Raw genomic sequence first — 27,500 nt, forward strand, 5'->3', positions numbered from 1 at the left:
TAAACAACATAAATAAAAAAATAACAATACTAATAAACAAACAGAAGGTCCATTGTGACAAAGTGGGTTCGCTCACCACTTGTCCCATACAGGTCATCAGTTACAGCAAGTAGACACACACATTTAAGATGACAATATTTACGAACATATAATAATAGTTATACAGGACACTTTACACAGGACCACTTTAAAAGGTTTAGATAACTTGAGGTCTCGATCTACCGGTCAGTTTTCATTCCTACCCTCACCTATGGTCATGAAGGCTGGGTCAAGACAGAAAGAACGAGATCCAGGGTACAAGCGGCCGAAATGGGTTTCCTCAGGAGGGGGGCTGGCGTCTCCCTTAGAGATAGGGTGAGAAGCTCAGTCATCCGAGAGGAGCTCGCAGTAGAGCCGCTGCTCCTTCGCGTCGAAAGGGTCCAGTTGAGGTGTTTTGGGCATCTGGTGAGGATGCCTCCTGGGCGCCTCCCTCCTGGGCGCCTCCCTACGCTACATTCAGTCTCTGCATGTTCCTTCTTCTGTGAGACCTCCACAAGTGGGCTGTCTATAGATGTGTACAGAACGCTTTGAATAAAGCAACCCTAACATTAATGGAACACATGCCAAATTTACGTGCAAGCACATTAGCATAAGCATATATCTTGCGACAATGTCTGTTGATGTCATCATCTGATAAATCATTAACAATATGATGGCCAAGGTATTGTAATCTCATCACATACATTAAGGGCAGTACCAGATTCCCTGCCTTCTTTACTTCTTACAATCATAATATTGCTCTTATTTGAATTATATTTGATATCCAAATCCACACCATACTGAGAATAAACCTTCAAAAGTTGAAACCCAGCACTACATGGGCAAATGATTACCAAATCATATGCATACATAACAGGATTAATGACAGTATAGCATATCATACATCTTGTGTTACATTTATTTAATTGTTGTAACAAATCATTCATATACACATAAAAAAGAAAGGTGTCCAAATACAACTCTGATGAACAAAAGAGTTTTTTTTGGCTAGATGCCAACCTCAGTCATTGCAAACACAAAGCACAGCTGAAGTTGATAGGGATGTCTTTAGATTTGCAGGCCTTTGGTTATGAACCAAAGTAGTGGACAAATACAAATGTGACTTTAGATCAAAAAGACAGGATTTCACCAAAGTTATGACAATTCATTTTGAGGGGAACATGGATATGGGCAGCAAATCGCATGGCAATCCATCCAATACGTGTTGAGACATTTCATTAGAAAACCAAAAATGACTGACCCATTGAAAAAATACTTCCACTCTACGTCTGTATGAGAAGCTCTATTGTCTCCTTCATCTTCAGCATTGTTTTACTGTAATCTGAGACAATATGTAGGCTGTTACACGTGTGTGTGTGTGTGTGTGTGTGTGAGCATGTGTGTTTAAGAGGAAATGTGCGTTTGTGTGTGCGCGCTGCGTCTGATGGATCAGTGATTAAATAAATAATGGTAACCTTTCCCGTAACCTTTCCCCCCCCCCCCCAGCCCCCGTCTGACCTTACAAGACCCACGCACATTAAAGACTCCTCTTTTCCTTCATCTCTCCCTTCTTCCTCTACTCCTGCCTCCTCTTTCTTCACATCTTACTCTTTCACGCGTTCTCTCTTCTTACTTTTTCTCCCCAAGGCTCAAGTCAAATGTATTTCTTTTCTCCCATATTCAGAAACAAATCTCAAATCCAATTACTTGGTTTTATTTACTTGCCTGTTTCCTGCTTTTGTTCCTCTCCGCACATGGCCACCATCTATTTTTAGTGTTATTCTATGCGATTTTGCAGTGATGCACATTTTCCAAGAATACAACTAGACTTGTTAAAAAAAAAAATTTTAAAAACGCAGCTAGAAGCTAGCTGGCTGCGGCTAGCATTAGCTGGTAACTTGAGGGAAAGTGTGCCACTTTTCCGTTCTGCCGTATGCAGATCTGTGGTGTAGTCTACCTGGTACGCAGGTATACGCAGTCAACCCACTAAGACAGCTCAAGGATTTCCAGTTAAACATGCACATGACATGTAACAACAATACTTTCCTTTGTCAACTTTGTTTTCCTTCGCATAGGCTAAATAAAGCATTTCCATCGGAATACAGGAAATTAGGTCTGTGACGCTCAAAACCTTCCCGTGGGAGGTCACCCAGACCCCCTACTTTCATGTGTCCATTTTTGGTCTCTATATTTATGTACTACAGTATACCCACTAAAATACCACTGATACAGATACAGACACACCTACGTCCCACCCCGACCACATGCACAGACACTCACTTGTGGGTCTGTGTTCAAACTGGATGACTCGCTCAGAAAGGTTGTAAATCGTCATCTTCCCCTCTTTAGCGTTTAGCTTAGCGCAGAGGCGTTGGAACTGTGGACAACACTGGCTCTAGCCAACATGATCCAACAAGGCTTTAGCCGGTTTGTTGCTTCCTGTTTGGTTCTGGAGGGAGCGGACCCGTTGGCTGATTTAGGGCCTTTTCACTCCTAATAGTCCGAACCAAGGTCCAGACCAAGGTTCTTGTTTGTCTTTATCACACTGACACATTACATGTCACAAACTACGTCATCACACACTCAAGCCAAGTCTTCTGATACTTGTAGTTGTTTGGTTTGTAGATTTTCTTTTGTTACAGGCTTTTGTTACGTTGTTGAGAAGCAAGACACAGGAACTTTACTTGGGTTTTGAGGACCTGAAGCCTTTACTCCAAGACAAACTGAAAGCTACACTGTTACTTGAGACTGCTAAACTGCCCATTCATTCGCTGCTACGATAGCCACCAGCTGTGTGCTCTGAGCGCATTCACCATCACTGTTTCTCATGGACTGTACTCTACTGAGCTTCCCGGTCTTAGAACAAGATGATAGCCTGCCAGGGCTTCCTGTATTTGGTTGGAAAGTCCGAACCATCCAAAAAAGGCTTTCACAATGGAACAAACCGGACCATGGTTCGGTTAGAACCGGACTAAGACTACCTCTTTTGGTCTGACCTAATTTTGGCTATTTGGTCTGGACCGTGGTCTGGGGAAGGTTTCACACCTGTAATTTTGGTTCGGATCAAACTAAAAGGTCTGGACCAAAAGAGATGGGTGTGAAAGCCCCCTTAATGCTTTAGTACCTAACTTTTGTTATATTAGTCAAATAAATGTAAATGTGTAACACACACACTGGAATTCTGTGCAATTTCATTACAGTGCAATATTTATTTATTTGTTGTTAATGCCTAACTGCTTTTCACACAATGTGAACACAAAGCTATTTTACATATGTATGTAGTTGCTCTCTGGGCTTCACTCTGCACTACCAACCTACACTTTTTATTTTTACATTTTCTTTCCTTATATTTTGTATTTTACATACATTTTTTGTGTCAACACTGTAAAGAGGTTGCTTCAATCTCATTGCACAGGTACTGTACTTGTGTAAAATGACAATAAAGGCATTCTATCTATTCCATCTATTCTGAATTAGTTGACACAAAGCTAATTAAGACTGTCAGCTCGACACAACATGCAGAAATTTGAGTGAAGATAATTACCTCTTCTGAAGAGTCCATCGTGTTTTTTAATCTTCCATGCACGATTACAGAAGGCTTGTGTCATGTGGTGCAACAACAGTAGTGTTGTCTTTACTTAAAACTCCTCATGGGGGGGTTAACAGAAACTACGCACTATAGCTTTAACTTAAAACTGATGATAATATTAAACATGTTTGATGGGAAACAGACTGACTCAGGCTGAGAACACCAAACGATTGACGGGGGCACACCCCTCGTCCAGAAAGACTTATTTAATTCCACTATTGGAAATTTGCCCGTGACAGCGCAATTGCTAGAAAAGTCATTTGGTGAAAAATCGACACACTGCATTTGTGTCTGAACTACCAGCCTACCGACCCAATCAGCATCAATCAATCAGGCGTGGTATAGATGTGAGTGACAGTTGTTTTCTCCAAAACAATTGATGGGTGTGATAGATAGATGATTCATCCAATCACCTGCCGGGTATGTTTTGAAAGTAACTGCCCTTTTCCAATCTGTTTCCAATAACGGCTTTTCATATGGTTCTGTTTAACAAACTGTCTGGCGTGTCAGGTTTATTTTTCTCTTCACTAGTTTTCTTTCACTCTTTCTCTCTCTCTCTCTCTTTCTCTGCTAATTCATCACTGGGATTTTTCTCTCTCAAACTAACTTACTTCCTTCAGGTCTCTGTTTCTCTTTCCCCCACTTCCACTTTCAACAGTCCAACCCCTGAACCCCCATGAGCAAAAAAAGGTTCAACTGTTTCCTTCTTTTAGCATTAATCTCTATATGTGTGTGTGTGTGTGTGTGTGTGTGTGTGTGTGTTTGTGTGTGTGTTTATTTGTGATCTTTAAGATCTGCAGGTTCAAACGACTACTCTCACCACGCCTTGCCACTGAACTCACCAAGAGGTCGCTGAGACACCCGAATGGGTTTGAGTGTGTTTACGTGTGTGTGTGTGTGTGCGTGTGAGTTGACTCCCTGCTCTCCTGCTCTAATACCCCGAGGACCTTTGGTTCCTTAACTACGGGAGGTCCTAAGCAACCAACCCACACACCCCACACACACACACACACACACACACACACACACACACATGCATGCACACATCTTCAGAGGATATCAAAGATTAGACATCAATCGCTCTCACCTCTTGATGTCTTGAGGAACGGGCACCTCATGTGAAAGGTCAGCGTACGCCTGGGGAGCCCCGACAAAATCAATATGCAATGATGATGGTGATGATGACGATGAAGAGCAGAAAGAAGAAGAAGGTGATGACAAAAACACAGACGGAGAGGGTGTTGGTGGTAAATAAAAGGAGATAAAAGAACTGGTGAAAAGAACTTTCAATAAAGACTTTTTTTACATAATAAGTATCAAGGAGGAAGGACATCTCAACATGAATGAGCCAAGTACTAAACTGTTATAGAACCACACAAATTAAGATTTAATTAACATGTAGACAGAAATTAAGATACAACACTACAAAATACCATCACTTACTGAAACCCCACTCAGTAATTGTGTAATTAAGGCATCTTTTAACTTTTTTTTGAGATTTTTTGAGGCATTTTCTGTCGTTATTTTTAGCAGGACAGCTGAAGACATGAAAGGGGACAGAGAGGGGGAAAGACACGCAGCAAAGAGCTACAGGTCAGAGTCGAACCTGCGACCCGCTGCATTAAGGACTAAACCTCTATATATGGGCGCCGGCTTCACCAACTGAGCTACCCGGGCGCCCTCAAGGCGTCTTTTTAAATTGATCTGGGAGCTAAAAGCTAAAAGAAAAAAAGACTTTAGCCAATCATTTAGCTAGTAGAGTATGAAATAAAGCAATAAGGACCATAAAAGTGGAGGATCCATAGGTGTATTTTTTAAATTACTCTTATCTATGCAGAGTGATCATTCACTGAGTGATTGTCGTTTCAAGCTGTGTGCCATCCGTGTATGTCTTTAATCACATACCCACAATGAATACTTGTTTTTTTAATTTTTGTATTCTGAGTTAGTATAGCAGAGGATCTTTTTTTCTTTCTTGTGCACAATGGAAAAAGAAGCTTTGTGGCTCTCACATCTGGCAGTTCCAGCTGATGTTTCTATCTCAGCTTAAAAACTATAGACACACACACATTACAAAGCTTACATATCATATTCGTCACTGTTTCATGATACTAACTTTAACAATGATAATATTATCGGAATATTAACCGTTTGTTAGCATAACAACATGCGTTCACAGCCGCAACAACGGAAGCTAAAGTTACCCACGATGCATCCGGGGGTATCTCAATTACGGATCTACAACCACAGCCTCTGTTATACTCAAGGCCTCAATAAGTCTTAAAATATTCAGATGCAAGAATAATAGAGTGGTTATCTGGTGCTGGTGTGAACTTCAGTGCAGTTCTGTTGTGCTAAACTTTGTTTGGCCAGAAGTGCGGAATAGCCGATTGAGATAGGAGCAGGGAAGCTTATCTCTAAACGCTTGGTGTTGGATACGTATGATGTCCGACCAGTTCTCATAATGCTGTCTAGGCTGCGTGTGCAGATAAGCTTTGGGATCTGGAGAAGGTAGAGACACATGCAGGTAGCACACAAGACACAATTGAAATGGGAGCAAGAGAAAGGGTCTGTTTGTGAGGGTGTCTGATGTTCTTCTACGCCCGGCCTACTTTAGCTCGACGTACTCCCCGAGCAGTAAGCCCCCGTCGAAGCACTTGGAAACTGGAACTAGGCGAGGAGAAAGAGAGGATGGATGGGAAAGAAAGAGAACGATGCGATGGGGGGAGAAAAAGGATGGAGCGCAAAGAAAGGGGAGGAGAGGAGAAGAGCGCAGGCAGAGATGGAGCAGCGGCACGGGGAGCGGAACAAAACGGAAAGAACTGACGAACGAATGGAAACAAACGAAAGGAGGAGAAGTGTTGGATTGAGGGATGAGAGGGAAGGCGAGGCCACCTCTTCTTCTCCCTCTCCTCCTCCCCCCCGTGAGAATGACGCCTGCTTGTGTGTATTTTCTTCCTCGTCAGATCTGCCATGCTTTCATTCGTACACAAAGACAGGACGCGGACGTACCTGGCACAGGGGGAAGTGAAGGAGCTGGCAGTGGTGTGTGAGTGTGTGTGTAAGAGAAAGAGAGAGAGAGAGAGAGAGAGAGAGACCGATCAAGAGACACTGGCTCACCTGCCTGGCACACACGGGTGCCTGTGAGAGGATGGCCTGTCTGTCTGAGATGTCCCACTTAACACTGAGATACACTTAACCCTCTCAACACCAGCACTGTCTTCTGTCTTACTCTTTGTCTCGCTAGTGGTGGAAAAAGTATTTTGATCCTTTAACTGAAGTAAAAGTACTATTACCATCGTTAAAAAAAAATACTGTGAAAGTCCTTCATTGAAAATGTTACTTAAGTAAAAAAACATGTACATATCATCATGAGAATGTACTTATGATATTAGTATTGAAAGTAAAAGTACTCAATGCAGAAAAAAAACTAACATTTTAGACACAATTGTCAAACAACCAAGTTTTTAATCAGCTAATCCTTTCCGCTGGACTTGTAGGACTATATATTTTTGGGTGGTTTCATTTTAATAATACAATGTGTTTTGCATGCAAAAATCTGAATTTGTAAAGTAACTGGTGACTCAAGCTTCATATTGTTATTTTTGTTGTTCTAAAGAAGAGTAAAAAGTGTAAAATTTCTGAAATGTAGTGGAAATACAAAAGTAAAATACAATTTGTACTTCAAGTACACTACTTGAGTAAATGTACTTAGCTGCATTCCACCACTGCCCAGCGCTCACAATCAAATACATATGTACATATACACTCCATCTGCTAGATATGTATCAATGCTTGTGTTTCTGAGATGAAGTGTATCTTCTGGTTTGGTGATCGGTTACATAGCAGAGTATTTGGAGTTGTCAGTATCTTCAGAATGCCGATACCGAGTTTAAATCCGATACCATTGCTCTCTTTTCTTCCCTACCCTGTGTTTAAATTATTAGGATAATTTTAATTTCCAATTAGGAAAATGAGGCCAGCGATTGTCATTTTATGACATCGATGAGAACTGAAGAACCCTTTAGTATGTCCATCAAAAACCTGCAAAACTACTCACCTTCACATCAGCCTTAGCTCTACTTGGTTTAGTCCTAATTAGCACTTAATAAGAATAACAATAATAATAATCATTTGTATTTATATGGTGCTTGTTCTAGAGGGATGGGGATGCAACACTAAAGGCTTGGTCTCCGAAGGTACAGAGACCAGACCAGCCCCTGAGGACCGCAGGTTTTGGGGTAGGGTGTATGGATGGAGGTAATTGTAGGTGAGAAGGAGGATTGTATATGTAATTGGTAGCTAGTGAAGGTGGATGAGGGTTTGGGGTGATGTGCTGCCAGGTCTTGGTGTGGGTGAGGCCTCTAGAGTTTGGAGCCTGTCCAGGGTTTTACTGGGGACCTCAGACAGACAGGGGTAATGAAAGCATGAACGAGGGTTTCTGCCACAGAGTCCGAGCGTGATGACCGGAGTCTGGAGATGTTTTTAAGATGAAAAAAACGCTGATGTGGTGATGGATTCATGTGAGTTCGGAAAGAAAGGGTGGAGGCCAGGATTACATCAAGGTTGCGGACTTCAGAGGGGTGGCAGATGGAGCACCCATCAACGTCCAGTCTCGTTTTTCAACTAAACTAAAGTAATTACTGTAAGGAGGTGAAGGTTGGAAATCTAAGAGACGGAAATTAAGAAATATAGACTAATGAAACCCACAGTATTTGTATGGTTGGAAACCTCTGTAATAGTCTGTCCTTTAAATGTTGGGTATATATCCTGATGCCTGTTACATATGAGTATATTACTGTAGTATTTTTGATAAGAGTACATTTTTGAGAAAAATAGCCTCCTAGTAAATCACTGTGGAGCGACTGCAACACTAACTACAACTGTACTTGCTTTCCTTGTTCAATAAGCGTTTTGAATGATAATAGCAAAAGAGTCAATGAATCCTTTGCACTGGCTGAGATTTATTGTTTGTAATTCATGTGACGATAATTTCCTTCCCTTTTTACTGAGCTATGGAGTTTAGCAAAGAAGAAAAAAAGACAAATTGGCTAAAAAGTCAAATTACTGGCCAACAGCTGCAGCACAATGAGTTTTGACGCGGGAGTGAAAATGTGTCCATGCTAAAGAAATTGGACGGGGTCTGCAATGCGACACAAACAAACAATAAACAAGGAAGCAAACACATTGACGCTCACATGAATACACACACACACACATACACACACACAAACACACATAGCAATCCGCTATCCTGCAATTAGCTTGTTTTAAAGGAAACAAATCATAGTAATTTCAGCAGAGCAGCATCCATAACAATTCACCCCTGGAGGGGATCAGCTATTTGAGCACACACGCACACTGGAGCACACAAACACACACACACACACACACACGAGTATGTGCAAGCAATCCTATTCAAGTGCAACAGACAGACAGGCACACACAAGCATGCTAACACACACTTACAGAGCAGCAGAGAGGGTCAGCTCAGTGTCTGAGTTATTACGCTACTTTGTTCTGCCTCAGTGGGAAGGCTGCTCCCCGCACACACACACACACACAAAGTATTATTATCACCTATCAACACTCAAGGTGCAAATATAAAAGGGTTGGTTTGATAATGGATTGAAAGAGATGAATAAAAGATTGGGTTAAAAAAAAAAAGATGGATGAATGGATAAATGGAGAGAGAGAAAGCGCCTGGTTCCTGTTTCTTTGCTTGTGTGCAGAAGTTTGGCCCGGGAGAACCCGCCTCTGTCTCTCCCTCTGTACACGTCCCCCACCTCTCCGTCCCTCTATCCATCCCTTCTTCTCCGTCTGTGTGCGCAACAATGGCTTCGAAACATCTGCGGCTACCAGGTAATTATGGCCGAGCCAAAACCAGCGGGCAGTGGCTCACAGACGAGCTCCAACACCCCGCAATTAGCCCTGCGTCGCCATCTCCCCTCACTCTGTCGCTCCCCCGATGACCGGGGTTTTATCTCTCTGAAGAGACAGAGGAGAGTGGAGAGGGAGGAAAAGACAGATGAGTGATCCCAGGGGGACCCGAGGCCACCACCACCAACAAAACTGTCATCAAGTCCTCATTGTCGCTTTTGTTATTTGGGGCATTGGGACATTTTTCACAAGTCTTTCTATCTGTCATTCCAGTATGTATCTTGCACACTACATTTGCACTATTATGTGTCTACATTGCCAATAAAACTGATTCTGATTCTTGTATATAGATTTTTTGTAATGTTTTTTATTGTATGTTAAAGTTTTGCTTTAATTCCTTCTAATGCACAGTTTAAAGTAATAATACAGTTGGTATCATGGTTGTTTGAGGAAGTTTTTTAAAGGTTAGGGGAATGTAAAAAAAGAATGTTAGGGGAATGTTCTCTAAAGGTTGCAATGTTAGGATAACGTTAGGGAAATGTTCTCTAAAGGTTGAAATGTTAGGAACATTAGGGTAACGTTCTCTAAAGGTTTCAACATTTAGGGAACGTTAGGGTAACGTTTGCTAAAGTTTGCAATGTTAGGATGACAGTAGGGGAATGTTCTCTAAAGGTTGCCATGTTAGGATGACATTAGGGGAACGTTCTCTAAAGGTTGCAACGTTAGGAAAACGTTAGGGGAAGGTTCTCTAAAGGTTGCAATGTTAGGGGAACGTTAAGGGAACGTTCTGAGAATGTTGGATGTAACCAAAAACTAACGTTTCCAGAACGTTACGCAAAACAAAACCAAACCTGACCTTCAGGGAACGTTCCCACAACTAAAAACGAACGTTCCCAGATCGTTCTGGGAACCAAAAATTGTTAGCTGGGGTGATTGTATTATCTGAATTTGTTCTTGTATCAGTCTCATATTTTTCTGATTTGAAGGTATTGAATCAAGTTGTGATAGTAAGGACAGGGACAGGGACTGGGAGGAAAGCCAGCCCGTCATGTTGAAGCTCAATAGTCTAGAAATTGAAAATCCCAGTTTATTCACAAACTTTTCCACAGGGCCAGCTTCCCCCGCCTTCTCACATTTACCGTCCACTGTGTCTTCATTACGTGTGTTTGATTGGTAGGTGCGTGAGTGTTTGTGCGCGTGCACATTTACATGTGTCAGTGTGTGTCAGTGTTAGCTCTTTTCTGTTTGTGCAATTGTTTGCTTATGCCTGTGCACCCCGAGAGCGCATGTGTGTTTCTGACTGCGGGTGCATTTTATGATGTGTACTTTTTTTCTCTTCCTAGTCCAGGAGTCCCCGTCAGGACCCCTAGGCGTCTCTGTGCCTGCCTGCCAAAAACGTCTGCATCTCCTGGACCCCCTCGAGGCAGGGGATAGCCAAATGTCACTTGGACCCTCTACAGAGTGGTGAGTGGAGGACAGGAAGGGGCCAATGGGAGAGAGTGGGAGGGAAAGGAGTAGGGAGGAGAGGGGGGAGGAGACGGGGAATCAAATGAGAGGGGGACAAAAGTGAAAGAGGAGACACGAGGATGGCAAAAGGGTGTTGAGACGAGAGGTGGATGCAAGGAGTGAGAAACTGAATCGCTTGTATGTTAAGTTAGATGGATTTGCCTTCTCTGGCCGTTGCAAATACAATTTGAAAATGGCGAGACTTTTGTTGCTGTGCAGGGAGCTCTAACATCTAGAAGAAGAAGCTTCAAAATTAACTCAATCCTTTTTATATACTGCTTGAAATCCCAGTTGATTTGTAGGAGTTGACTCTCCATCCTCGGGTGTTGGAGCTTCCTCACACAGGCAAAGGGCATGTAGTCACTATCACAAAAAAATGAGGGATTAAATTTGGTGTTATTACCTGTCTCAGGCAAGTTTTAAAAATCTCTAAACATGAAGTGGATTGAGCCTGGCAGGTAGGAAGTCTGGTTTCAGAGGCGTGCACAGGCATTTTAGGGAACAGGGCCTTAAGTGACAAAAAGCACCAATAAGTATATATATAAGTGTGGGTGGGAATGCCACAGTGGATATGACACTCGGCTTTGGTGTGGGAGATCTGGGTTCAATTCCCTCTGCAATGCATCAACTAATGTGTCCCTGAGCAAGACACTTAAGACACATGACCAGACATTTATTGCAATTGTAAGTCGCTTACCCGCTGGATAAAAGCATCAGCTATATGATATGTAATGTTACGTTATGCAAAAAAAAATGTATTAACATAACTTTGACTTCCTTACCAATTTAATTTAACTAGAACTCAACACAGTCTAATCCCCCGACCTGATATCTAGATTTTTGTATTCAAAAAATAAATGTTTTTGACAGAAAAGCTGTGTACAAAATGTATTAATTTATTAAAATAAAAATAAAAAAATGGCACTTTCTCTCGAGAAAGCAAAGGGGCAGGTGCTCGAGCCCCCTTTGATGTCTATGTGTGCACATGCCTGGCTGATTTCACTCTTTTACTTGGTAATGTGACGAGTACAACTGAGCAAAATGTTACTGTTTTGCCTCATCAACTGTAGCATGAATCGTGCGTGCTCTCAACGCAATGTTGAAAAAAAATGACATCCATTATGCAAGTAAGATTGGTTTTACACATTGTTTTGTGGTGACACTTAGAGGATGCTTTACCCCATTCGCTCTAAATTGTTGTTGTTGTGAGGTTATGTGTTAAATGCAGTGCAACACCACATGCAGTCAAATAATTCTAAATCAAAATGGCTTCTAAATCACACATCTAGATGACTTTCAGTAATGTGTCTATGGAAGACAGTGAGGCAAACAAAACCAATGCAGCCTTGTCTCTGGCAGTCCCACTCTGTGCATGCAAATGTGTGTGTCCCTTGCTACCTGTCCTTGCATGGGGGGGCACATTAAGGACAATAGCGAGACACATAGAGAATGTGTGTATACAGTAGACTGAGAATGATTTACTGTGGCCATTCTTAACACAAAACACTCACTTCAACTGTGTTTGTGTGTGAGAGGTACATCGGGAAGATGAAGAAACAGAAGTGATAAAAACATGTCTTATTCTGGGTCACAGCTGTGGAGATAGAAACACACAAACACATACACACTTGTAACCTTCTCCTTAACCCTGACTCCCAGTAGACCTGCACACACACACATTGTCTACGTTCCAAGTCCTCTGAGCGTCACATTGGGGGATATAGTGTATTGAACAGGGATGTACATGGAACACACACGTGAATAGAAATAACAGAGCAACCTTCAAGCTTTTCTTCTCCTGATTATTACCAAATGAACATTTCTGCTCTGATTTATGGGTCAAGTCCGCAGAGAGAAAGACTCAAAAAATGACAAACAGATTTTATTTTAGTGTGAAAAAAAAAAGACGTGACTCATTGCAGACCAAAAAAACAACAGAAACTCTTATTTAGCTTAATGAAATCGCTTTTTGTGATCCCTTTATTTAAATCACTTTTGGTCCCAGATTACAATGTCTTCAGCGGCTATAAATTTAAATTTTAAATTTTAATTCCTTAAAATCCTGGAATAATGCGTTGTTAGAGAGGCAGGTAACTTAGAATTAGCAGCAAGACGGGGTGTGTAATTAAACGAGTTATCATCCATTTTACAATCCAATACATAATTCAAGCAGCAGTGCACATGAGAAAAGAATGAACTGGCTGTAACTAGTAGCTAGCTCTCCAAACAGCACCTACACAGCAATTATGGATGAGGGATAGGTGTGTGTGTGTGTGTGTGTGTGTGTGTGTGTGTGTGTACATCTACTAAGTTAATGGCTGTGTGGACGCGACAGTCTGAATGTGTTCATCTGTAACATTTTATCCTGGTTCACCTCACTCAGCCACTGCCACTCTCTGCAAACACACACTCAAATAGACACATGAGCCCACAGAGCAGGAGTGGGTGGGGGTGGGGTGGGGGGGAGACACAGCAACACGGGGAGGAGGGAGAGAGAAAATGATCCAGCATGAGTCCATTTTCCACTGCAGGTGGTTTTCCAGAAAAAACTGAAACTTTACGAGAATCCGGGGAAATTGTGTGGTGCGTGGAGTGTGTGTGGAGGTTTGATCCTGGACACAACGGCTGAGGGTTCGTTCGCTGCGTGTCATTCCCCTTCTCTCTCTCTCTCTCTCTCTGTCTTCATCTGTACTGTTGAAATAAAGGCCGAAAAATCCCCCCCCCCCAAAAAAAATAATCTTAAAAAAACAAAAGAAATTGAATTCAGGGACATTTTCCATTTCATTGGTCACACCGTTTAACCCTTGTGTTGTCTTCATGTCGACTCTGCAACTTTGTGTTTTTCTGGGTTGAAATGTCAACATTTTGTTACTTTTTGCATTTAAAGTTTTTGACAATTTTATTCAATTTTTTTGTCACTTTTTTTTTAATTATGTTTTGGACATTATTCAAAGTCATTGTTGAGTTTTTTGTTACTTTTTTCCCAATTTGTTGGTCACTTTTTTAAGTTTTTGTCACCTTTGGCAATGTTTTGGATGTGGGGGGGACGGAGTGGGGGTGTTGTCACTTTTTTCGACCGTTTTTTTTTTCAACTATCTTTTTTCATAGTTCTGATATTGAAATCTTTTGTAAACGGGGAAAATTAGACCCCAGGCCAACAGGAGGGTTAAAAAAGGAAAAAGTAATGGCCTCCAAATACCTCAGCTGAGTTGGAAGGACCTAACAGTGCTCTTCGATCATAACTAAATGTGAGGAAATCTTATAAACTGGTCATTTTTAAGTATTAACAACCAGCTGTCTAGACCAAATGATGAATTGATGACAAATGCATTGAAAAGTCGATCAAAACTAAAATCAATAATGCCGTGCCAGCTTTTACTGAAGTAATTTGAATATTAAAACATATCCTAGGTTTTTGAGGTGTGCCCAAGGAACTTTTGTTGTCTGTGAACTTGTAGAGCCCCTGAAAACTCAAATTGATCTTATATGACTAAATAATCAGCAATTGAAATTTGATGGAAAAGGTCTGGGTGCTTGGAATTTGAAGAAGTGTAATGAAGTTGCTATTTGATATAGGGTTAAAAAAAAGTTAAAAACTTTATAAGTTAAAAAAAAGAGAAAGGTCCAATCAAATTTGGAGTTTAAAAAAATTGTTGTTGTCATTTGGACTGTATGTGTGTAGTGTGTTCCTATTTGATTGACAGGAGCCTGATAACACACAAAGAAACCAAAACTGTCATCAGAGTTTCTTACAAATATAGCTAAATCTTGATTGGTGCTCAGTAAAAATAAGTGCAAGAACGAAACAAAAGTGGGTTCAAGGAAGTTCCGATTTCCTTCATTTCTATTGGTGGAACTGGGTTCAACTGATATAATTAACTGAAATCCCACTCCAATTTAACAGGAAACAGGAACATGTGTTAATGAGACATTGGCAATAACAAGGTTGCACCCTGTCACATCCAAACTTTTACTGTTGCATTATTTCCTGAGCTGGGAATCCAAGAATCTTAATAACCTAATCCTAATGACCCTCAATTGGTCTCCACCATGTGATAGCACCACTGGTATGTGGTCCCAGAACTTAGAACTCATGTTTCTATCACTTGTCTCCCCCATGTGGTCATTTACTGCAACTACATCTCCATCACAGTCAGTCCACTTTCAAAGGAAAAATCTTCTTGTGCTATTATTGGAAAGATCTTTGACAACTTATGTACAAACAGAGGCAAAGAACACATTCAGTTATAATTACATTAAATTAATAAATAACGTAAATAAATATTTTTTTATGGACTCAAAAAGCAAGGGTCTTGTAAAACTGTGATCAATGGGATTGTTTCGAATGCATTGCACAGTAATCAAGTAGTTTTAATGATTGTTTTTTATCACCAATGTGTTGTTCGACCAAGTCATTTTCAAATGCTTCAAATGCATGAGGAGATTTATAAATTCTCAATATTTAGCCAGCAAAGTCGTGCAAGGTATTCAACTAGACTGTAATGGAATACGGCCGTTGTACCTGGTTCCAATTCGTTGTTAAGGGACCTCGAGTTACACTAAGCTGAGTAGGTGAGAGCCTTGTATTGCAAGTTACGTTATTATTTTAGTATACAATAAATACTCGTGTGCTATTCCGAAATACTGTAATTGCATCACCGTGTTAAGTGAGATTACATATTGTATTTAGTCCATTATGTAATGGTTATTACGTGATTTGGAATTTGGCCATGATTGGGTCCGTTACGTTCCACCAAAACAGGAAGTTTTCAGAGTTACCTTACAGGCTAGCTCATTAGCCTGCGGGGTACATACGCATTTTTTTAATGTTTCAACAAGTGTTTAAGTCGTGTGGACTATCTGCCGTGCCAAAGACTACAAACGACACGCTCAACAAAAATTGTAAGTAAATGTGTCTATCGGCTTTTGTTTGTGGTATTTCGGCTTCTGTTTGCGGTATTTATCTCAAACGAGCACTCTTGTCAGCCTCAGTGTGAGGATTAGCCGACCAGCTATCTGATAAGCTAATGTTAGCTTGGTCCCGAAAAACATACCTGAAGGGTTAGCTACGTTTCCGGAAGGTTAGGCACAGGTTTCGGTATTGAATTAGCTACTGTGCACTGCGGTTTCTGGTGTCAGTGTTTCGTGTTTTTCCCTCTATTTAGCCAACTAGACAGCACCGTAACATGAAGTTATGGAGGAGCGAAAGCTAAAGAGAAAGAGTCCCAGAATCTCCACCAACACCGCGGCTCCTACCGGTGGCTCTGGCCGGAAAACCACCGCTTCCTCCGGGGGACGGCACGTCGGCTCAAGCCATAACGCGGGGAGCCAAAAGAGCAAAAATAGGAGGTAGCAACTGTGCAGCTACGATGGTTTTGCTAATAATAGTTTGATAAAATCGTGTTATTTCAGAAATAAAAGAATTAAAGTATGTTATGTTGCTAGTAAGACCTAATTATAACTCCTGACTGTTTCTGTCTTTTCCCCAGGGGCGTTAGAGACAAACCCAGGCAGCAGCTGGGTTTAGGTGGTAGACCTAATCAGAAGCAGGGCCAGGCAGCACCTATCATCCAGCACTCCTTTCTGACTGATGTATCAGATGTACAGGAGATGGAGAACGGCCTGCTCAGTCTCCTCAACGACTTCCACTCAGGGAAACTACAAGCATTTGGTAATTTGGACTTCAAAGAGACCCTTCACCAGAACACACATTGTCCCACACGAGTCTTAAGATGAAAACAACCCTGTGCAACTTCAGAGAATCATATAGAGTCAGACATCACTCACGTCATGCTAACTGAACATTTAACATCTGATAATAATGCCTAAGCATTTCTGGTGTTTGAATTGAATACATCCCCCCTCTTTGTGTCAGGCAACGAGTGCTCCATTGACCAGATGGAGCAGGTGAGAGAGATGCAGGAGAAGCTGGCTCGTTTGCACTTTGACCTTTACAGCGAGGTGGATGAAATGCCAGAGGACCAGAAGAAAGTGGCCTGCGACACCAACATGGACAAATTACTTCTTAATGTAAGACCGTAATGGCATAATTTGGGAAAGGTTGAATGTGTGACTGTACTCCTTACTATGTTTACTTATATTTACGAGCAATAGCATTCTCTGAGAAACCCAAACGTTATAGCCTGTAGGCTTTTATTAGACTGAACCACAATTTTTTAGAAAATTCTTAAAATAGATTTTTACTTTATGCACCCCGAAGGAAATTGTAAGCATCCAGTAGCAAGACAACCATAACACAAAAAACACATATACACACATATATCACACATAAATAAGAATAAAAATAAATATCACTCAGAGACGCAATGAGCATGATAAGGTAAGGTACTACGGCAGATTGTGTGAAATGCTGACCAGTTCAGTAGATAAAAATCATGATAAAATATGAACTATGACTATTACATATAAACATATTAACCCTAAAATCTGACTAATCGAAAAAGAACAATATGTAACAGGGAATAAGTTATAAGATGTAGATGTTATGACCACAGTGCAGATTATGTAGGAGGGCTAATACAGCCTATAAGACAGCAGTACAGCAGACAAGTGATATGATGTGGGGGGGGCTGAGAGGGATATGCTAATGCGAGTGATACAGCACAGTGAGCTCATTGCGCTGTCTCACGGACCTCTATATTCTGGTTAAAGCTGTTGATTGATGTGATGTAACTACTCGATATCCCAGCAAGGATTTAGCTGCTCTTCCCCCTCCTGAGTGTTTAACTCTAACCCCCAGTTTCCACCGGCTGCGGATCGGCTCCGTGCCCCGCCGTACGTCAATACCCACCAGATCCGGATTTCTTGCGAGGACCCACAACGTCTCTCGAATTTGTGTAGAATAGAAACACAGTTTGTCTCCATCCAGAGGAGTAGAGAGGAAACAACTCGGTGCAGTGTTTTCCGGGTGTAGTGCAGGGAAGTATGATCCGCCGCGAGCACCGTCTATATTATTTTGAAAATTAACCGGATTTTTTATTTGTTTCTGTGCTCGACCTCCTGTCCCGCACTATCTGCCGTGTGCTGAGTTGCTGCGGAGCTCTCCGGCGTGAAAACACACACTATTGGAAACCTAATGACTCCGCAGCCGTTCCGGAGCGGATCCACACCCGTTCCGCGACCGGTGGAAATCTGGGGTTAGAGATTAGTTAGCTGCTTGTTGTGTGTGACATAGGATCAGCTCTAGAAGGAAACTGCTGACATGCATAACAAGATTAAAATGTTCCTTTTCTCCACAGCTTGAGGAGCTGAGTTCTTCCATGTATCCGTTTGATATTTAAAATTCACCATTTATTATCTGCCCCATATTAGTCCTTAACGGCTTTTGAATGGCTTTAAAGTGCAAGCTAAACCTCTGCCTTCAGATTTGTGGCTGTGTTTTCCTTAACCCTGCTTCTCCAGTCAGAAACTGAATCTAGCCGACTCCCAAGAGATTCCGAGGACCGCCAGTATTTGATTTGGTCTTTTCTTCTCAACCCCATCTGACTCACCCCCGCGTCACCTGGAGGGGCTGCGGTGGTTAAGGTGGAGTGGAAGCAAGCCCGAGGCACTGTTGCTCTTAACTTTTGTGGCAGAAATGGCAAGAAAACTGTTGACCAGCGTTCCCGGTCTGTACAGCGGGATGGATGTATTGTAAGATGTCACAACAGGGATGCACTAACAGCCTCCCCCCGCCCCCCCCCCACTGCTAACACTGACTGGTAGATACGGTGGCTAATATTGAGTATAAGATAGTTCTAATCTTAACTTTCTAAACAGCAAGACAACAATAAATAACTTCTAGAGAAATGATTGAGTTTCACTACCATCCTAGTAAATCTGATACAGTGTATTCTCTGGGCTGTTCTAATCAGATGTATAATATTTGGAGATATGAGAACTTCAGCTACTGTCTGACCTACAGTGCAGTATGCGTTACATATCGGCATTGGTGCATCCCTGTTATGGCCTGTTTAAAGTCCAGTTGTTGTCAGTTTCCCTAATTTTGAAACATTTTATATTTGCATTACTTCTCTTACCAAAGTTATATTGAGATAAAGCACCTTTTTCAAACAGCTGATTCATTCACAAGTTCTTAAAAGGACAACTTCGGTGATTTATCAGCTCTGTTTAAAGTGAACTGATTACAATTTACATATATATACACACAAACACACACATATAGTCTGTTGCACTTTGTCTTATCTATTGTCACAGGTCAATTGGAGTGTCTAATATCACAAACTATAAGCTTTATAGGCAAGCTTGAATCGTATATGCAAATAATATCCTGATTAGAATGAACTATAGTTAAATACATTAAAATAACACTTAAACACACAGTAGCTGAGTATGAAAATGAGCAGTGACCCCAGTTTGTGTGATTTTGCATATGAGTTCTTGCTACATGTGAGTGGCCTGATATCACCTCCTACACCTTGGTCAGTATTGAATATTTTTGCACGTATCCATGCAACATGCGAAACCCACTGCACATAATCACTGGTGTGTTTGACGCTGGAAAATACTAGTCCAAATGTTGACATCACAACCATGCCTTAATGTTTCAAATGTAATCATTTTTGCCTTATTGGCTCTAACCTTTTACTTGACTTCCATAGAACATGTGATTCTGTGTTTGAAGATAATCATGTGGTGCTGCTTTCATGCGATGGGATCTGATCCCCTTTATTTTGTCGCTTCTTGTTTAACCAGCGTTGTTGGGGGATGTGGGATTATTTTGAACTGTTTTAAATGTTTGGGGATTTTATTTTTATTGACTTAATAAATGTATTGTCTGAAACTCTTGGCCACAGTTTTGAAACCATCCATTTCAACCATCCCCACATTTTTTTTAAAGGGAAACATGCTGCCAATTTTGCCAATGACTCAATTTAGAGGGAAAAGAGGGAGGAAATAATGGGAGAAAAGAGAAATAAATCCCCTTCATATCCTGTTTCATATTAAATTTGTACTTGTGTGTCATAAATTAACCCATAGCCATTAGAGCGTGTGTATTTCAGGTTTTGTGTCCATTCAATATTCACATGTTCCGGTGGTTTGAGTGTGAGGTATGAAAACTATTGGAATTATTGCATTGATTACGTAACTGCATCGTAATATGAATAGGTTTGGCATATCATCCCAGATTATTGACTGACATTTGCCAACTCTCTTGTAGTTTAAGAAGATTTTATGCTTAAATACATACCATTATTCCATTAATGATTCAGAAATAATTCCTCAAGGGAAATTCTGTGTTACAGTTGCAAAAACAGAAATATCAAGTAGAAATATAAGAAGTGTGGATATGTACGCTATTTACATAGTTAAAGGAAGCTATGAAATGGTATTTACATAATTAAGGAGTTGTAATGGTGAACATTAATAATAATAGCAATAATAATAACGGTAGCAGCAGAGTGGTGCACACATTTCAAGCCAGTGTTATTGCACAAAACGGATCTGGTTGTCCAGTTTCAACCTCACAGAGGTTTCATATTAAAGGAGTAGGCATAACTTGGTTATGCTGCCAACCTGCTGTTTGCACCGTGCTCATTGTGACTTATTAATGTGCAGGAGGAGGGATGTGACTTATTAATGTGCAGGAGGAGGGATGTGACTTATTAATGTGCAGGAGGAGGGATGTGACTTATTAATGTGCAGGAGGAGGGATGTGCTGTGTGGAGGAATGCGCGCATCCTCATGTTGATGCGTCGCTAAGGTTACTGGGAGCAGAGCAGCACAATGGCCGCCTGGTGTAGTCTACAAAGCTAAATCTGAGCTCACACATTTAAACACAAGTCGAGGCGTTTTATGCTCGGAGGACATGGAGACTACGGGGAAATCAAGCCCCCACTCGGTGAAGCAGTGGCAGCTCAGCGGCACGGACTATGACCCGCAGCCGGTCCGGAGCCAGCGGTCCGGGGCCCGCTTCAGCACCTGGACTCCTCTGAACAACAAGACGAGCAACCTGCAGGTCAGACTAAAGTCGAGGCACAGGCAACTTTTAGACACATTAAATCTATTTTTGTCAACAGCCACCAGGTGGCAGGACTGGCAACATTATCATCCAGCCAATGGAGCTAACATGAGATAACAGTTCAGTTAGTTAACCCTCATGTTGTCCTTGGGTCAAAATCTGAGCAGTTCATTTTTTTTTTTTGGGGGGGGGGGGGGGGGCACAAAAATTGGCCGTCTAAATAAGCGCCTAAATTGTAAATATTAAAAATATCAAGAAACTTTGGCAAAAGCATTGAAAAACAACATTTAAAATGTCGAAAAAAGCGATAATGATTTTGAAAAATAGTGACCTAAACGTTTGTTTTTCATGGTTGACAGGAAGACAACACAAGGGTTAACTGGCCAACTTACCAGATTTGGAAAAGATGCGTAAAATCCTCTCTTTGTGCTTCCAGTCCCCCAGAAGTTGACAGAAGATTAATGACGCTAAGATACTTTAATCATTTAACCATTTAACCAGCATTGCATAATGGGAATTGTGTACAGAAGTGTTTTTTTTTTGGCATCCAAGTTTAACCCTCATGTTGTCCCCGGGTCAAATTGACCCGTTTTTCTATTTCAATGTTCTTTTAATTCCCCAAAATAACATGATTGATTCCACACGACGCTCTTTGCCAAGTCCAAATCTCTACTTTCATTAATTTGGGGTGTCTCAATCAATGTTATAGCATTTGAAAAACATTGAAGTGGTTTTGAAATAGTATTGAGTAAAAGTTGACATATTCCAGTCTGTGATTATCCATCAACATCCATTCCTTTAATTTTAGTCTAAATAATTTCTAATTTCTGCTTTTCTAACTCAAACATCAGGCATAGTTTTTATTATTGACCATACATTCCAAAAATAACTGTAAAACTGAAGTTAATAGTGTTTTAAACGTCAAAAAAAATGTGACAAATGCTGAAAAAAAAGCATCAAAACGGATGAAAAAAAGGGACAAAAACGTAAGAAAAAGATAAAAACATTGATAAAAAGCATCAACAAAAGTGTTAATTTTCAATTGTGATGTCCGCTAGCCCGGTCTACAGGCAAAGGCACAATTGCAACATATTGTAGCTTTACTATTTCATGTAGTGGATGAAAAAAGATTCACACACAGTTAGTGGCTTTCATTTTTCTTGAAAGTAAGGCTTTATTTAGTATGAACATCAGTATTACTAAAAACGATTGACGGCAGAGACTTAAACACACATAATGTCCTCTCTAGGCCTTTAACCTTTATTTCAGATAAGATAATATCTAGCTTATATATCTGTATTTAAGTATTTTGCTTCTCCTATATCCTCAACAACTTCCACTTCATATAGTAAGAAACCAATGGTGGTTTTCTGAAAGGTTGACTGAGATGTCCTGCATGAAAGATCACTTTTAAAATAATACATTTACATTGAGATGAAACGTCATTTCCTCCCATCCCCCCCTCCAAAAAAGAATATTAACAATAACGGCCCAGTTAGACCAATGTCTTCAGCCGTTATCACACATTATTATATCACACGTTATTTTTTACTTTATCATTCCTACGGTCTTCATCCATGTTTCATCCGTTGTAGCTTTTGGCAGAGCAGCCAGACACTGATGCGATAAGGTGCACCTTCCATACGTTCTTCACTGACTCTATCAAATGTGTTGCTGCCCCCCCCGCCATTTCCTCCCAGTTATTTGAGGAGAGGATGAACCTGGTGCTCCACTGGTTCGACCTGTGGACCGACAGGCAGAGGAAACACCTGTTGCACTCTCTGCTCACACGCTGCACCAAGTCACAGCTCAAGTAAGTTCTTTCTCTCGCCTTTTGTGTATTCGTGTCAAAACGATGAAGTGTTGGGGGGACATTACTTTTTTTTTTCCCTCTCAGCTTGAAACCTAACTCCTACACATTGTTTTTGAATGAAAACCTCTGACACTGTGGCCAGGTATTGCAGGGATTTGCTAATCGAGACGGTTCCCGTGACTCGAGTGGACTTCACGGCGGTGCTGCCACGGTTTCTGTCCCTGTATGTGATGTCATTTCTGTCCCCCCGTGACCTCTGCTCAGCGGCCCAAGTCAGCTGGCACTGGAGGGTCCTTGCTGAGCAGGTTAAAAAAAAAAGCCCTGAAGGTTTGAATTCACTGCCGTTTCTACATTACGTCACGACTAATCTTCTTGCGTTGCCTCCGTCTCCTTCGGTCCAGGACTGTCTCTGGGCCAGCCGGTGCATCACAAGAGGCTGGTTCCTTCCCTACACTCCAGGAGAGAAAGAATCCGGAGCGTGGAAGAACCACTATGTCTCCTGCGTGTCCACGCTGGACTGGCTCACTCCCCGGGAGGCGGCCGAGCAGTACGGGACCCTCAACCAACAGAGCACAGGGATGACGGAGGAGGAGGAAGAGAGGTGGAAGGAGAGGAGGATCAGGCAGATGATCAGAGACAAACTAAAGGAGGAGAAAAGTGAGTGAAAAAGAAAGAAAATGAAGAAAACGAAATAGATGACAAAGTGTCAAGATGATAGGAACACTTTTTTTTAGGTGTCATCAAAGTTGTGAGCTAACCTTATGAAACATCATCTGGACTCTTGTTTTTTTTCCTCTTCTCTCCTTTACTGTATACAGTGTCAAAGTTTGAGGAATATGCAAAACTAAGTCCTAAACTGCTTTCAGTTATCTGAGAAAAGTTGTACTTAGAGACCATATCTGTTACATTTGCAGGACAAGCTTTGAGAACCAGGAGAGCCTGGGGCAGCTACACAAAGGCAGAAGGAGCCGGAGGTGGAAGAACCGAGACATGGAGGCCCAGCTCTGGAACACCATTCAGCTCTTGGCCCTCTCTCTCCTGGCCTCCAAGGACTGTTGGGTCTCCCAGCTCCTGGTCTAGCCCGGACAGAGGACAGCCCATGGCTGCAGCTCAAAGCCTGGAGAGAGTCCAAGGCTCCAGTCCTAGCAGGTGATCGTTTACACACCGACACACAGTGATTTCAGTTGCCTGCGTTTTCACATACAATACATGTTTTTAAGGCTTTTCTAATGTACTGCTTCTTTTTCAGTGAAAGACTGAGCAAAGCCAGTGCAGCGCTGTCCTCCTTCACTAGCAGACCTGCACTGCCCCATCCAGTTTCACCCATCCATCTGACCATTCCTGCCCTCTTACTGCTGATCTCCAACAGAATTCCTGCCTATGAGGTAAGAGACAGAAAGAGATCACCATCCATTTTGAGTGTAATGGCATTTCACCATTAATAGAACCTACTCGACTCGTCCGCAGGGCCCCGTCGTCCTTTTTCCATTGCAGATTAGTACCGCCTCATGCGTGAGGCGAGCCGTGGCCTAACACGTCACACACACGGAACCTCGAAGGTGTGTTTTTTTTGCGGCGTGTTGCCACAGCCAGAAGACAAATTAGTTTCTAATGAACCTGGAGGAAGCATAAAAAAACGCTGGGAAAAACTAATTACCGGGAAACACGGCTAGTTTGTTCAAGACACCCCACCCCACCCCTCGTCCCCCCGTCCCCGTCTATCGCTAGCAAAAGAGACGCAGTGATTAGTGACGATTCTCCCCAACCAATCAGTGGTCTGCAGGTGTGCACGTCACCTTTTGGTATCGCCTCAGCTTTGCTTGGAACCTCGATCTGAGGTACAGTAGTACTCCAAAAAGTACCTTTCAGCAAGTAACAGAGTTGAGGCAGGTGGTGGAGATACCATGCAGTGGAAAAACGCCATAAAAAATAAAAAGGCACAGTTGGGAGATAAACGTTTAATATTTCTCCCTGTCTGCTCTTTTTCTTTCTCTCTATGCTACATTTAGCTTGTGCTGAGTGGTGTGAAAGCAGGGGTAGTTGTGGTTCTGTACGACCACAGAGGGACTCTCTCAGCTCTGCTAACCCAGGTGGAGAGGGCTATTTCTGGGCAGAGAGCTCAGAGACTGGGCCTACTAGCTCCAGGAGGAACGGAGGAAATCCATCTGCTTCACAGTGAGAATTAATAATCCTGTGTATCTTAATATGTGGAAACACGGCCGTGATTAGTTCCAGTAGACTTCAGCGTCGAGTGCTCGAGGTTTATCTCTCAGGATACTGTGAAGCACATCTGCTAAAACGTTTCATGGCTTATTTTATTATGATAGTACCTCTTTAAAGTCAGTCCCCTGGTTGAGCGTTGGCCACAAGACTAATCATCATAAATCTTGCATGGATTTACGTTACGTATGGACCACTGACTGTATGAGATTAATGGACAAACCATTCGGTTCGGTAACATGCTGTAAAATGCAGAAGTACCTTAAACCAGCATTCCTACTGAATTCTAGCAGGGGGCGACACAAGGAGGTCTGTTTCTGTAGAAGTCCATGAGAAAGTGACCCACTTCTCTTTCGATTTATTACCTCAGTAAACATTTTCATAATGAGTTTATGATCTCAACCATTAGTTTTAAGTCTTCTGCAACACAAAATGATGGTCCTTTTTGGAATTATGGTCTTGTTGATTTTAAGGGTGTTGCTATGAAAAGTGTGTAACGTAACGTAGAGTGTAAGCCGCTCTAAAAGCCGCTTGTCTAAAACCTTGTTTTCTCTCATATACTCTTGTCTAAAACCTTGTTTTCTCTCGTCTACTAATCCACTTTGTTTTACCTGTGACTCTTCAGGCAGTAGCCTGTCAGAGAAGACTCTACTAACATCTCAACATAGAGAATTCTGGGAAAAGCTGTGTGGCTGGGTGGCACCAACCGAGGAAGGAGGAGGGATTGACATCTTCACCCCATTGGCTGCATCTGGTAGGTAGACACAGATGTTAGGAGACACACACACACACACACACACACACACACACACACACACACACGTGCGTCAGCGGCTGTGTCAATAACTTCCGCTCTGACTCGTGCTTTCTCTCTCTTCCTCAGCATCAGGAGTGAGTCTCATCAAGACTCTCTCTACCCTGACTGGTCTGGAGGTCCGGGCACCAATGGGTCTTGCCACCGGAAGTTTCCAGAACAGTGAGTCACCCATGCACAAGACGGACTCAAAAACTTCAACTGAAATGTTTCTGAACTGAAACATGCTCTTTGTGACCTCAAAACTACCAATAGTGAGCTACAGCAACAAGAATTTGTTGTAGCAACCAACGTGATCATAACTTAGCCCAAGGGTGCTGTACAAGGGACAAGAAAATACACAAAGACAGACTATAGGCAGAATATAGGCTACTAGGTTATTTTTTTAATGAAATATACATTTTACATACCTGGTGGCCAATTTGGGGTCAGTTTTGAATCATTTACAGTCCCGTAATTGTCTCAATCTGTGAGATGGATTCAGGTTTTCGCCTGTCGTCTGTCTCTCTCCCTTTTAGCTTTTGTCTAATTTCCTTTTTTCTGTGATGGTCCGGCCCCCAGGATCAGCCATAACTCCAACTTCTGATATAAAAAAATAAAGTTTCATATAGTTACTTTAAGGATTACAACTTGTTAGAAATGCTTTCAGCTTGTTCTGTATTATTCAGTAGATCACAGTACCCGCCACCAAGTGTAAATTATTGTCAAGTATGTTGAACATTTGTTTTTTTAACCCGTCCTTGGCCAGTTCTGAGTGAGTGGTCTGATGGCAGTGTGGGCACCGGACTCTGGAACCAGCACCCAGCGGCCCCGGCCCTGCAGTTTGTGTGTGAGAGTGTGCTACAGGGCTGGTGCCGACAGGCTCAGTGGATGGACGAGGCTCTGGAGGAGCTCAGGGGCCACCTGGGGACACGGCTGCAGCGGCTCAGCCTCCAGGCCAGGGGCCGAGCTCTGGGTGGGTTTCACAAAAGTATAGTTAACCCTTGTGCTGTCTTCCCGTCAAAATCAACACTTTTGTTGAGGCATTTTATCGATGTTTGTCCATTGTTGACATTTTCAACACTACCACTAACTTATTAACTTTCGTTTTACAGTTATTTTTGGAATTTATGGTCGATAAACCTCATTTATAAGATATTATACCTAATGTTTGAGTTAGAAAAGCAGAAATTAGGAATTATTTAGACTAAAATTAAAGGAATGGATGTTGATGGATAATCACAGACTGGAATATGTCATCTTTTACTCAATACTGTTTGGAAAAATGCTATAAAAATGAAAAAGACGCCCTAAAATTGATAAAAGTAGAGATTTGTACTTGCCAAGAACGTTGTGTGGAATCAATCATGTTATTTTGGGGAATTGAAAAATACATCGATATAGGAAAATGGGTCAATTTGACCCGAGGACAACATGAGGGTTAAATGCATACACAAACAAACACACACACACACACACACACACACACAGACACACAGACACACGCACGCACACACACACACACAGCTGGAGCAATGTCAGTTTTAACCCTTGTGTTGTCTTCACGTTTATCGTGCAACTTATTGTTTTTCTGGGCAAAAATTTTAACTTTTTTTCAATGTTTCGTTTGTCTTTTTTGAAACCAAAAAGGGTCTTTGTCACTTTTTCCAATGTTTCTGTCCATTGGTTTTTTTGCGCC

The 27,500-nt window shown here is 41.8% G+C and overlaps 2 protein-coding genes across 4 annotated transcripts in view; both read left to right on the top strand.

The window, feature by feature from the left end:
• Positions 1-15,489: 15,489 nt before the first annotated feature.
• On the top strand, positions 15,490-19,796 carry ccdc28a (coiled-coil domain containing 28A). Of its 3 annotated transcripts, none has more exons than XM_034864234.1 (6): positions 15,490-15,565; positions 16,167-16,342; positions 16,483-16,664; positions 16,869-17,023; positions 18,253-18,275; positions 18,416-19,796. In XM_034864234.1, the coding sequence occupies exons 2-6, from the start codon at positions 16,188-16,190 to the stop codon at positions 18,468-18,470; spliced, it is 570 nt and encodes a 189-aa protein (XP_034720125.1). In that variant the 5' UTR covers positions 15,490-15,565; positions 16,167-16,187; the 3' UTR covers positions 18,471-19,796. The 3 variants fall into 3 exon arrangements, with proteins under 3 accessions (XP_034720125.1, XP_034720124.1, XP_034720123.1); XM_034864233.1 differs by lacking the exon at positions 15,490-15,565 and adding an exon at positions 15,600-15,895; XM_034864232.1 differs by lacking the exon at positions 15,490-15,565 and adding an exon at positions 15,602-15,895 and having other exon boundaries at positions 16,159-16,342; positions 18,416-19,793.
• Positions 19,797-20,704: 908 nt separating this feature from the next.
• The window catches only part of LOC117939697 (epithelial cell-transforming sequence 2 oncogene-like), a 12,963-nt gene continuing 6,167 nt past the window's right edge, over positions 20,705-27,500 (top strand). Inside the window, exons 1-10 of the mRNA XM_034865186.1 lie at positions 20,705-20,972; positions 22,676-22,788; positions 22,931-23,093; positions 23,190-23,445; positions 23,703-23,937; positions 24,038-24,173; positions 24,798-24,963; positions 25,634-25,762; positions 25,892-25,984; positions 26,571-26,777. Coding sequence (XP_034721077.1) covers positions 20,823-20,972; positions 22,676-22,788; positions 22,931-23,093; positions 23,190-23,445; positions 23,703-23,937; positions 24,038-24,173; positions 24,798-24,963; positions 25,634-25,762; positions 25,892-25,984; positions 26,571-26,777 — 1,648 coding nt within the window. The 5' untranslated portion in view covers positions 20,705-20,822. The remainder of the gene's footprint in view (positions 20,973-22,675; positions 22,789-22,930; positions 23,094-23,189; positions 23,446-23,702; positions 23,938-24,037; positions 24,174-24,797; positions 24,964-25,633; positions 25,763-25,891; positions 25,985-26,570; positions 26,778-27,500) is intronic.

The sequence above is a fragment of the Etheostoma cragini genome, chromosome 24 (genome assembly GCF_013103735.1).
Source record: "Etheostoma cragini isolate CJK2018 chromosome 24, CSU_Ecrag_1.0, whole genome shotgun sequence".
Taxonomy (NCBI): domain Eukaryota; kingdom Metazoa; phylum Chordata; class Actinopteri; order Perciformes; family Percidae; genus Etheostoma; species Etheostoma cragini.